Source organism: Crocodylus siamensis, chromosome 10 (genome assembly GCF_052110815.1).
Source record: "Crocodylus siamensis isolate JL-2025a chromosome 10, ASM5211081v1, whole genome shotgun sequence".
Classification (NCBI taxonomy): Eukaryota; Metazoa; Chordata; order Crocodylia; family Crocodylidae; genus Crocodylus; species Crocodylus siamensis.
The window spans coordinates 58,557,997-58,571,239 of record NC_143404.1 but is presented as its reverse complement, the minus strand read 5'-3'; the positions used below and the strand labels follow the sequence as shown (position 1 = coordinate 58,571,239).

Below are 13,243 nucleotides of genomic sequence, written 5' to 3'. Positions count from 1 at the left end.
CCTCTTATGCCTATACCACGATGATAAGAATTCCCTCAATTATCCAGTACTTTCACTATTGAAAATGTATTCGTTTCCTATATAAAAAAGGATATTTATATTTTAGTCAAAACCAAGGGACATCCTTGTGAAAGCAAAACCTTTACCACATTCATAAAATCTATCTCGTTTCTTATAGCATGCCTGTTACCATAGCACCTACAATGGATCAGATTCATATGGAAAACAAAACAGTTTTAGAAACCACTACCAGTTATTTATTTAATGATAATCACATTACATTTGAGTTTTTATTTGTGAGAAAGTCTAGGGTTTTTCAGCAGATTAATTTCCCAATAAGATGAAATACCACATATTTATTAAAAGCAAAATCCAGTAGCATTTACTGTGGCACTCACTTGCAGAAGACATCTCTGTGCCCGACAGCTTAAACAAGACTTAGAACAAAAGCAAGACATTAAACATGGATGTACTGTATATTAAGAATATATTCAACAGTATTTTTTTAAAATAGTAAAAATTTGGAAGGGGTAAGCTCTTATGCTTCAGGGCCTAAACAATCATTTAACTGAAGGGTTTTAGAAAAAAAATAACTCCTCTATAGTTGTCTCCAAAATTTCTTTTCAAAACTTCTTGCACTTTCCTGTAATAGCTGCTGTTAAGATGACTTGACTAGATGGACCCCTGTTTAAGCTGGAATATCAATTTCTATGTTCACCTTATTCCTTTGAAGTAAGATGAGTATGGATCTCTCCACTAAAATAATATACTCTGTCTTTGGAGTAAGGCATAAAGTGTAAATACAAAAGCAAAAAGATTACCTGCTGCCCCTGAAGCCTCTGCTGGAGCTGCATTCGGAGTTGCTTTGGTGTACTGGTTCGGGGTCTCATCACACTTGCTCTAGGATGCACACTTGGGAGTGGAAAATTGCTCTGTTGGCTTATCTGATTCATCATTGAATTAAAAGATGGCTGCTGTCCTTGCATATTACTAAAGCCTCCTGGCACTGCTGTCCCCTGTCCCTGATAAGGCTGGCCATATAATGGAGGCTTCTGATCAATCATAACTGCAGATTCCTGACCTTGAAATGTATCTTGCTTGGGTTCCAAAGTTTGCCCCTTTAACAGACAATAAGAATGCCAAGAAAAATGCTGTGATTTAAAATACTCTCACAAACAGGAAGTGCTGAAATAACTGTAAAATCAACACAGGCTGTGATCATCCTTGAAGACTAATGATTCTTGCTTGAACAGAGCAGTATGCTTTTAGTGGGCTACTAGTTTCCTTTTTCTGGTTTCAAGGCAAATAAGACTAATAGAAGTGACTTTTCACCTCAGCTGTTTTACAATAGTTAAATACAATAATAGCAACAAAAAAAAAACTGATCATAAACTTTAGGTCTTGAAGTTTAGTTACACACTGAAGAATGACTTTGTAAAAAGTAACTACATTTTTTGTTATTCTCCGATTTCAAGATCAAGCATCTTCATTTTACAAGATCCCCTGCCCTGATTTCATAGAATCATAGAAAATTAGGATTGGAAGGGACCTCAGGAAGTCATCTAGTCCAATGCCCTTCACAAAAGCAGGATCATCCCCAAGTAGATCATCCCAACCAAGCCTCTAGTCAGGTCTTAAAAACCTCCAGGGATGGAGAGTCCACAATTAAATCAGGGTAGCCTGTTCCAGTGCTTTGCTGCCCTCCTAGTGAGAAAGACTTTCCTAAGTTTTTTATTTCCAGCCATGCAAACTCAAGTTGAAAGTGGAAAGCCATGCTATATTATTTTGGGCTTCTATATCATTGCTAGTAAAATTGCTATCTTGACATGAGTCAGAAGAATCCAAACTCACTGTCACCTTTCTTTTTTCACGCCCTTGTGACAAGGTGTTTAGCAGAATACAGATTTATCGGAACCTGACATGCCACACCACAAGCGCTTCTGCTATAGCTTGAACTAGCGACCTTGGGGCTGTCGACTGTGCGCCTTAGTGCCTGAACCACCCAGCCCTTCTGCTGTCACTGTGCTAATAAAAGTAAAATAAAAAAAAAAACTCAGCATCCATAAACGTTGCAAGACAGAAGTGAGAATTAAATTTCTGATACATACATATGGTGTCTTCTTACTTACGGCATTTTTATAAAAGTATATTTCAAGGGCTTTTCGTACCAAGCTTAAGGAATGCTCGCTAGTGGTTTTCAGAGAGTAAGGTTCAAAGAGAGTAAGGTTCTAAAAGAGTAAAGTGGAGAGAAGGAAGGAAAGGAGGTGCCAGACCTTTATTGATTTTCATTCCACATGCCAAGATCATCAGGAAACCACAAAACAAATGGCTAAAAGGATCTTGTTACTTACTTGATTTACAAGATCAGGAATTCCTAATGCTCTGTCAATTTCCTCCAGTCCTGTGACATCTGTGTTACTCAACAGTGTGTGCAGCTGATCTAAAAGAGCCCTTTCATCATTCTGGCCTTCCACATTAGGAGGCGGACATAAGAGATCATCCAAAGAACTTCTTACCAATTGTCTACAATTGAAATATTTGAGCCATTAAGTACTTATAAAAACATCCATGCAGTTTTCATATAAGTTACATATAAGTATACAGTCAGAGCACCAGTCAAGTAGTGCTAGCATTATGTAGAGGCACTGATCCACAGTTGATAGGTGGGTGGGTGTGCACATGTGCGAGTTGGACCAACTCTTAGAGCACTAGCAGTACCAAAAGTCACCTCTTTCAGTGAATAATATTGCAGTTTTTAAACAATTCTGGTGGGAATGAGGAGTTCCCTTCAAACTGCTTAGATTTCAGCTATTCTTAAACCTACCTGTTTTGTGAACCTCGAGATCCTTGATCTATTGCCAACATGCTATCAGGCCACGATGCTGGCTGGCTAGGTGGTCCTGGTTGTGCATAAGGATTCCCTCCCATACCCATATTAATCTCATTGGGCCCTGTAAAGCAAAGTGTATAATGTTACTATGGTTTAAAAACAAACATTTTTCCTAGAAGGGTATATGAAGATGCAAGTGTTCTTACAGATCATTACATGTTATGCTACTACTTTCAACAACTTGGATGGTCTTAACTAAATCAAAATGTTTTAAACACTGTACACGTACACACAGAGTTTGAAGTAGGCACAGGTTAGGGATATAAAAGTAACCCAAATCTATTGGCTTCGGACCTTAATTTCTAGCTTCAACCCTTGAAATGAGTATGCTGTGTTTTATTCAATTTTACCCACTCACCTTTCCACACTACCCAGTTTTGCTTTCATTGGACTGAGCAATTTGATGGTCACGTCATTTGATCTGTGCTCTAAATATTCTCTACCGTGTGGGTGGTGTTTGAAGCTCAGCCAAATTCTGTGTATTCTTATCTGTAAGAATTAATTGGCAATACAATCCAAGGAAGATGGGATGAGCTATTCTAATAAAGAAAGGACTTTGGAATTGTCCTCTCAACAACCACAGATATGGATGCCAAACAGAGATAGTCCGTGTAAATAAATGTGCATGTCCAGGGAGCAGTCTAAATATTTTACAAAAACATTAGACATACATCATTCATTCTGCTTTAGTCCTAATAGAGTAAGCCCCTCAGACTTTCCACTACTGTCACTCTAAGCAAAGCATAGTCGGTTTCAATGATCAGTCTAAACCAATTAGAGATGTGCTGAGTGGAAAATACACTCAATGTAAGATCCCTTGTATTGATCTTCAACAGCTATAAAATAGTTCAGAAGTTTTCAATAGCACCTTAGACATATCAACACTTCGAACTTAGTCTTTTTTATATACTGTGTATGTAGCTCAGTTCCTTCTATATGAACACAGGCATTAGACAGAACTAGTACATTAATGGTATGGTTTACCTGACACTCCTTTGGCAAAAGATTTTTAAAACCAATTCTACCTAGCAACTATCTACACACTAGTGAAACAACTATTACTAGTAACTAAATAAATCTGTTATGAAACAGTATTATTCAAACCAAGTCTCTGGGCAAAAAGTCCTTAAACCCATAACTAATCATAAAGCAGCTCCTGGAACTTTTCCAACAAAAACATGTGCTTCAAGAAGTGGGAATATGCAGAAGCCTCCACATAAAAAGAATGTGGTGATTCAGTATAGCTATGTAAATATAAATACACTATAACTTATTTTGCATAACAGAAAATATGACACCACCAACATAAGCAATGAAAATATAACCAAGGTTTAATGGCTTGTCAGTATGCAACATGACATCCCTTGATTTTAAATTATTGTGGTCTCCCCCACCCCTAATAATTTAGCTGGGTTAGGGGGACACAGGAGCACTGGTGGGAAATCATAATAGTGAGTTCAGTTGTAATAGTGAATTATCCCACAGGTGAATTAGCCAGAGATTACTGTAGTCCTTACCCACAAAAAGTGGTCTTTAGGTACAAAGACAGTGTGATACTGAAATTAGGGGCTGCGTGCATACACACATTCAAATAATCTGGAAGAATTCTCCCAGGTTTGTTCACATGGTAGAAAAACTTACCCAACCCCACGTGTACAGACATTTGAATGCTGAGACCCTTAAGGGTGGAGAGCTTATAGTATTGACACGGTACAGCCAGGGATGGAGAGGCCTGTGCAACACCTCAGTATACTCTGCAGACTCCCTTAATCTGCCTGGCAACAGATGGCAGCAGTGCATAGAACAGCCCTGACTGGCTAACCCAGACTGCTCACAGTAGCATCAGGATGTACAGACATTCATTCTCCCAGGAGAAATTCTCCTAAACTTAATTTAACCCTGGTTGTTCCCAGACATTTTTCTCCTAGAGCAGCCATTTTTAGTCAGGAAAAATCCTGAACCTCTGCATATTCATGGTTTCTCCTGGGAGAGCAGCGACTCTCCCGGGAGAGACAGAATGTCTGCACGAGTCCTAAAAGTACATTTATTATGAATACTTGATCAAGAAGTCATCGAGAATTTAGTAAGTAGATTTATACAAATGTAAAAAAACACCCAAAGACACAAACTTACTCATATGAATCATCTGCTGTTGTAGAATTGGTCTTGTACCAGGTATGCTATTAGATCGGATGGGCAAACCAGGCACAGAGCTACCAATTGTTGGTCTGGGAAGGGAAGTATTATAATCTGTTCCTGGTCTCATCATTGAATTGGAGCTTGTAGGTTCCAATCTGTTAACCTTTGAGTTTGGTAAGCCCCAGTCACCTGCTGGATGTTGATTCATAGTCATACTTCTGTTGGGTGCACCTGGTACAATGAAGAGCATATAAATCATAATTTCTCCTGGAGATCATGTGATGTATGCTTTGGTTTGGAACCATTTATATTGCCTCCTTACCCTAAAGGGACAACTTCCAGTAGCAGGAGAGCAAATTACTAAACTACTATTAAGCCATTAAACCTTATTTCATTTTACAAGTTTATTAATCTAGTCACATTTATTAACACCAATTACTGGCATTCCCTAACCTGGACATGCCTCTTCAAATTAAAAAAACACCACCACATTTTAGTATTTCAAGAAAGTTGAATAATGCAAATAGGTTTTTTTTTTTAAGACAAAATCCCAAGAGTACACTTGGATGGGATGTAGTTATAGCCTAAATAACTCAAATTATGGATAACAAGTCACTTGGAAGTCATTTTGATAACTCAGATGCTGACTGTACAAGATTAACATGCCTCACTTTTATGCGCCCAGGTTTTTATTTAAACTAATTTTAACATCTCAAAATATTTTGAAGTTAATCATTTCACAGTTACAATGAATCTTTTTGTATATAAATCAACAAACCTATGTTTGCTCCAAAATTTTCCTGGCTTTCAATCATTCTTGAATTCCCACCCATCATGTTTTGCTTTTGTAACATGGAGAATGCATTGACACTCCTCACTGGAGGGCTTGAACCCATAGGTATAGGGCTGTCTAAAGACATGGCTCTGTTGAAAGGAGGACGGGTAGCCTGCACAGACTGGGGACTTCTCATACCTGTTAAAGAATTAAAAGATGCTTGGAACTGTACATCCTTAACTTAGGAAAAAAATATACCATTGATGACTTAAAGTTACACCTACTTACAGAGAAATATATTGCACATTTAAACATGCCACGAATGTTACCTGATTTAGTTGTTTTTTTATACAGATCACAGAGTTGGAGAATATCAATAGCTACACATTTAAATAGACAAAGGAATGCAACTTCTTGGTCCTACATGCAATACGCTCATAAATATTCAGTTAAGACCAAGGATCAAATCACTACCCGTTTGCCTAAAACTGTACTGAAGGTTGATGTACAAGAACTGTGCATTTCTTAATATTTATTTGGACTTCAGTCCTTATATTGTTTTATATAATGTACTGCTCGTCTCTCGACATGTATATATGGAAACTACTAGCCTTCAATAACATGCACAAATGACTCAGCAACAGCAAGCAAAGTTTCAAATTGCTTCATCCTTAGAAAGTTACCAATTTTTTCAAACATTTTAATCCCACTAGGGTCTTCAACGGACCTTTCCTTATCTCACTGTATACTTTGTACGTACTTAATTCATTCAAAAGACACGCCCTTCCATTACTACTTCCCCTTTATTCAGGCTGTTCGAAGCTTCAGTCACTGATTTGATTCAGAGGAGATTCAGCCCAATTTGGAGGCTAAATCCAAATAGAATCAGGAGACCCATTAATCTCTCCAAATCAAATCACAAGACTCCAATTTGATTCAGAGAGATTTGACAATTTGGTCATAGACACAGCTTCAGATGTTTTTTCTACGTACCTCGAGGTACCAGGCGCAGCTTACGAATGCTGAGATAATGGGGTGGATGGAGCATCCCACAAGAGCGGGGGGAGGGGGAAGAGCCCCACACACTTGGCAGCAGACCCAGAAGCGAACCAGAAATACTTCCAGTCCACTTCTGGATCTGTCACTAAGTGCATGGGGGCCCTCCCCTCCCCCCCCCGCTCCAGCAATTGGTGCCTGCTGAGTCTGGGGGGGCACCTGGTGTCCCCCTGTGGCCAATCACAGAGCCAGAGGGGCGGGCGGTACTTCTGGTCTACTACCTGGAAGTACTACTGGTCTACTTCCAGGTCTACCACTGAGTGCACAGGGGACCTCGAGGTACATAGAAAAACATATAAAGCAGAGTCTATGGCCAAATTCCTGATTCTCCAAATCAGAATCAAATCTTCAGATTCAGCCAAACTGAAATCAGGACAGTGGTCCAAATCAGTGAACTGAATCACTGTCCCCCAAATTGGGCTGAATCCAAATCAAATACTGCCCACTTTGCACACTCCTACCCTTTGTGGTGGCCATTGGTGCACATGTGCAATATACAGATAGATACCTGTGTGGGGAAATATATACCCATGTGGCACCTACGTAACCTGAAATGCACAAATTGATGTTTTGAAGAAAAAAGCCAACTTCAGTGAAAGATTTGGTTATAACAACTGATATTTTTCTAAAAAGTTTGAAAAAACTTTCTAGCCATATACTGGTCCTACCTGGCAGAAGTATATGCATTTAATGTTTTTACATGGTTTTATCATTATGGTGTCCATAAACCAAGACAGATTAAAAAGGCAAGGATAGCCAGCAAGAAGGCATACCCCAGGAATCAAACTAATTCAGAAGCTTGCCGTTTATTTCATTATGTCCTTAGCCAGCTGCAAGGAATGTAATTCTTTCTTTCAGCTTACAATTGCCTTAAACTTTACAGAAAAATATTTTCCAACTGCTCTTAAAATGTACATTTCCAGAGTAATGTTTTAGATATACAAAGGATACCATGGAAAGTAAATCTAAATTATCCTCACATAATTATATAGCATATAAAAGACCTTTAAACAGTGCTAAAATATGGACAGCTCTCTGGCAAAGCCCAAAAGCCAGATATGCAGATAAGAATTAATCCAGAAGTTATACAAGTTGACAAAGGAAAAAAATATCAGGTACTGGCTGATATCAGGTACTCCCAATATTTCATGACACTTCACACTAAGGATACAAATATAGTCTATCAAGAGCTAACCAGCCCCTCTGCATATAACTTCTTCCTGTGGAACAATTTCCTAGAGTGAAATGTCTCAGATTTACTGAGCAAAGGAGGAGTTAAATGTGCATAACATTTAGACCCCATGACATAACAGCTCCAACTTTAAACCAAGATATAATTAAGTGAGTTTCCTCACCCAGGGGAGCATTTCCTTGATATATTGCTTGTTTTGTTCCAAGATTACTCCCATTTGCAGAAATAGCATTACTGTAAAAATCAGAACTAGTCAGATCACCCAGAATTGCATCCAAATTATCCAAGTCACCACTCATCTGGAAAAAAAACAAAACAAAACAGAAAACTTTCTTTATTGTCATATAATTTATCCCCCATCTCCTCACCAGCCTCACATGCCATACGTTTAGTTACTCATATAAAGACACGCCCAATCTCTCAACAAGGCATTGGGACTTCCAAAGAATATTTCAAACTTAATTCAGTGCTTGAGTAGTGCGTTTTACTTGGTAGGTTTTGGACAAGTCAAATTTAAGGACAAAAGTTGAACTGCTATTTTCCTTACAAATAACCATGAAAAGGCCTCAAAATGTATGAGTATTGAAAGAAAACTTAACTGTAAAAAATTGTGATTTGGTATTTATTACACGCACAAAAATGCTACAAGTATAAAAAAAATCAAGGTGATCAGGGACCAGAAGCAAGTCAACCTATGGACAAAATCATATATAATTTTATGTTTCTTTTGGATGAAAAAGACGGGCCATTTATAATCGGAACAACATGTATGTACATGTATATGTATATAAAAAGTAACCTACTGCACAACTGAATCATAGTGATGACATGTACAAAGCAACCAAATCATTTTCTAGGAAACTGCATTTTGTTTGCTTTGTTTTTTTCAATTTGTCCCTATATCACATACAACTGAACAAAATAAACCTGTCAGTTGACTATAATTTCCCTCAGAAAACATTCAATCATTTTTAGCATTCAACTGGAATTTAAACAGGAAACAAAAGTTTAAAATGCTAGATGGTACCTGGCATTATTTATTTACTTAAATACATAAATGTGGCATGGAAAATTACATCTGCCATAAGATATTCAATTGGTAGTTACCAAACAGAAAATTATTGTACAATTAGCCAGATTAAAATTCTTTTAAAAACTTAAAGATGAAAATGCTGTCATACCAATTATCAATTTTATTTATATTGCAGTAGCCCCCCAAATGAGCTAGGCTTTGTATAAAAATATAAAGACAACACAGTCTCTACCAGGGAGTTTCACATAGACCCTGAAAGGCCCAGAAGCACTGCTGACTTCAGTGGGGAACGATCCTATGCAAAATAGTTTGAAAATCATAATCAAAATTTAATTAACTCGATTACAGAAGCATCTATTCCAATATAGTTGAACATTTATCATGCTCTCATTGGGTTTTCACATTAGCACAGAGGTCAACAAGCAAAGAATATCCTCAAGTGACCTGAAATGTTTAATGATTGTTTGAACATGCAACTCAATGTTAAGGTACTTTCTTCTCAACTCTTTGAAGATTTTTTTTTTTTTTTTTTTTTAAGTACTGAATAAACACAATCAAATAGTAAGCAGTGAATTATGTACTTTCTGTACAAAAATCAAGACAATCTATTTTCCTCTCACACAAATACAAATAAAAATGACTCGAGAAAAACCAAATGACTAACATCTGTGTATATCTAGTGCGGGAAGGGAAGCTCAACCATTTTTAAATGAACTGCACATAGTTAATACTTTTCATTTTTGATCATTGTCGTATGCCCTATAACTGCAACTTTAATTAAGTTAAGGAGTCAGTAAGCAGCATCATTTCCTAAAGAGCCATAAAATAAATATATGCTTTGTTAAACTGTGATTTTTAAATATTTGTTTTTAAATACATTAAGCATACTTTGTTTTTGCTTTGTTTTCAGCTGGGTGATATTATAATGCTAATATTATTCAAAGAATTCCAACACAGCTCATTTTATTACAAAACATACTGTAGTTCAATGTATTTCTGCTTTGTCAGCTACTAGAAAACCTAAGCATGCTTCCATGCTATGTTTCTTGGAAATGTTCAGAGAAACAGGAAAGTTCTTCCTATGAGCTGTTAAACTCTATTAAGAAAAATATTACTGGTGAATACATTGACAAAATCCTGTTATGTTAAATACTTTACCTCTTCACTTGGCTCAATTTTTACTTTAATCTCCTTTTCTTGATTTGAAGTAGAAATAGAAGAGCTACTGCATTGTCCCATTTTACTGTCCAGACTTTCTACTTTAGGTTTAATATCTTTTGAAAGGGGATCCTTTATATCATCCTTGTCTAACAGGTATCTGAGCAGAGCATTGTTTTCCTTCTTCTTAGGACTTAGTTGCTCCTGTTTGATAGTTCCTTCTCCAGAAGGATTTGTATTGCTAGACTCATGGTATGTGTCCTTACCAGTAGCTTCAGCTGTGATCTTGGCTACCTCTGCTGGAGAGTTACCATTCTGCAACAACTTGTGCAAAATCCTGTGCTTCTCTTGAAGCAAGGACCCATGCATGTTTGATGAGGAAGATACGCCTCCAGATGTAGAAGAAGAGACTCCTGAGGGACTTGTAACATTGGTGGAAGATTCTTTACAATTAGAGTCCAGTGGTGAATTTGATAATGTAGCATGGCCCCTCTCCTCTGAGGAGCATGTGAGTAACTGAAGGAGCTTTTTGTGACCTTTGCTTTCAGATGGTCCCCTCTGACTCTCAGACCCTTCCAGACTTCCTTCTTTATTGTCTTTATCAGTAAGGAGGTCCCTGCTGTTTGACTGACACATGGAACTCTCCACTTGACTTTGTTCACAATATAAGACAGGGCTTTTTGAGTCTTGGTTGCCCATTTTACTTTGTTGCGCTATATTCATATTTGGGGAATTATCCAGTTTTGGTCCTGGTGAAGAAAGTGTTGATAAAAGGGAAGTGCCAACACCCTCACTGATGGCTTGAAGAGCACTAAGGGAACTGCTAGAGAAGCTGTTATTGCCAGTGTTGGTAGCGGATCCCATCGGAGAATGCATACCTGTATCATGTAGTACAGAACAGAGTTATTAGATTACAGAATTTATCTACATTTGATTTTACTTGTTAATTAAATATTGTACAGCAAGTCTATTTAAACATGAACAATGAGAATGTAAATAGCAGAAATAAGATATACAGCAGCATGAAACTGTTTACCTTATATAAATCACCTGTGATAATTTTAGCTATATTACATGCAAGTTGCACTATGCAGATGTAATAAAAGAATGAAAATAGCAGAATTCAGGTAAGAAAGGGAGAAAGAAAATTTTTAAAGCAGTTTTTATCACAACATACCTGCAACTGGAGAAAACTGATGTGAACCCATTTTTGGACTCCCTCGATTCCTAGGGGAAATCATCAAATTCTGTTGGCTGGAAGTCAAGCCAGGACTACCATGTGGTGGACTACTCATATTTAACCCATAATTGTTGTTCTGAAAAGGAGATGACTGCATTCCTGGTCCAGAGTTCATCGGTCCCATATTACCAGGACCTCCATATCTAGTGCTGCTCATCTGACCTACTGCACTGGGATCTCCCATGCCATAGTTCCTGTTCTGTATTGGCATGCTTTGACCTGGTGGCATATTCATAATAGCACCAACTGAATTTGTGCTTCCAGCCGTAGGTGCTCTGATACTTTGTCCCATTGGATTAGGATTTGGTCGATATCCATTTTGTTCTCTGTAAATTCAGCATCCCCCCCAAAAGAAAATAAAAAGTTTAAGTTTATTCATAATCAAGTCTCACATACAGAAGATAATGATATTTAATAACAGTAATTCAAAAAGAGTAGCCTTAAGATATGAGAGTCTTAAGATATGTCCAAAAAGGTCACACTAAACTTGATATACGGAGCTGCCATCCTGCTTGTTCAAATCACACCATTTTATAAGGAGCAAAGGTCATTTCATTCATGAAAAAAAAAAATCTTACCCCTTTAAATAATTTTATACCTTTGTCCATAATTTAGCTTTATATACATTTACTATTTTGAACAACATCCTTTTCATACCCCTCTCTTCCCTGAGAGAATTCGTGACACCACTCTAGTTGTCACAGAAGAACACTTTACTGTTGCCACAAACAATCTTAACTGTTCACTGATCAGCAGCTGGAAGCACTTCTGTAGTGACAGGCGCAGGCAATATCCTTCCCAAGTGCCATTTCAATTAATCTTGCAATCAACAACAATAAAAATCAGAGGAGGTGCTATTTAAGGCAAAGCTGGACTTGCTACTCCTCAAGTCACGTATGTCACATTGAGTTCATTTTGTCTGCATTTAAATTGGTCTCCAATAAGAAGGTGGCCAGGAAGATCAAGTATTAACTGAGTATTTCTATCTGTCCAAGCCTAATCATTAGAAGTATTAAACCTAGAGAAAAGTGAAAGGATAACATAGCTACCAAATTACAATACAAAAGGTGGGTGGGGAATCAATTAGCTATTTTTTTAGTAGATTGGATTGAGCAGTAGAATAAAACATGCTTATAAGACCAGACCCTTCCTTTTAAATATATAATCTTACCATTGGTGACTCTAAAACCATTTCATTTGCAAGTGTGATATATTTTAATGGGTCCTTATTATTTATAACCAAAATACTCTTTGTTTATCCTTCTAGTTTCATGCAAGATCATATATTTTTCCTTTATACAGAACTTCAAGAAAAATTAGTGCAAATATCCATTTTTAAAAGCTATAAAATTTATATCTGTCAGATGAACACTTTTGATTTCACCTTTGAAGCAAATGAGTAGAGACAAATCCATGGCGGTCATTAGTTACTGGATTTCGGAATAATTTACTCTTTGTTTGTGCTGTCACTATAGTACCATCTGCTAAGGAAAACCGATACAGAGGAGTTTCAGCATGGCCTTGGATGTAAGCTGCAAAAGAAACACAAATACAGAGATATAATCTGATTGTAAAACCAATGTAATTTACAAACTACGTGATATTTTTAAAAAGATAACCGGGTCTCTGGAAGATGTTCAGTTAAAGGTGCAACATGATATGAATCACAGTCCAAACAGTCGCGCCTCCTGCCATACTACATGGGCATGATGGGAGGCATGACTGTGGGATCAGAGACCAGATGTGCACCTACTGCAGGG

The 13,243-nt window shown here is 37.4% G+C and overlaps 1 protein-coding gene across 11 annotated transcripts in view; it reads right to left on the bottom strand.

Annotated features, from left to right (window-relative positions):
* NCOA3 (nuclear receptor coactivator 3) overlaps positions 1-13,243 on the bottom strand; it is a 144,836-nt gene that overhangs the window by 9,206 nt on the left and 122,387 nt on the right. For 9 of the 11 annotated variants that reach the window (XM_090064387.1, XM_090064391.1, XM_090064386.1 and 6 more), the window contains 10 exons: positions 12,868-13,015; positions 11,421-11,809; positions 10,244-11,121; positions 8,216-8,351; positions 5,808-6,002; positions 5,024-5,260; positions 2,825-2,951; positions 2,352-2,523; positions 2,130-2,228; positions 822-1,118 (listed from right to left, as the gene is read on the bottom strand). In XM_090064387.1, coding sequence (XP_089920513.1) covers positions 822-1,118; positions 2,130-2,228; positions 2,352-2,523; positions 2,825-2,951; positions 5,024-5,260; positions 5,808-6,002; positions 8,216-8,351; positions 10,244-11,121; positions 11,421-11,809; positions 12,868-13,015 — 2,678 coding nt within the window. The remainder of the gene's footprint in view (positions 1-821; positions 1,119-2,129; positions 2,229-2,351; positions 2,524-2,824; positions 2,952-5,023; positions 5,261-5,807; positions 6,003-8,215; positions 8,352-10,243; positions 11,122-11,420; positions 11,810-12,867; positions 13,016-13,243) is intronic. The other 2 variants (XM_090064396.1, XM_090064397.1) reach the window with 1 other exon arrangement.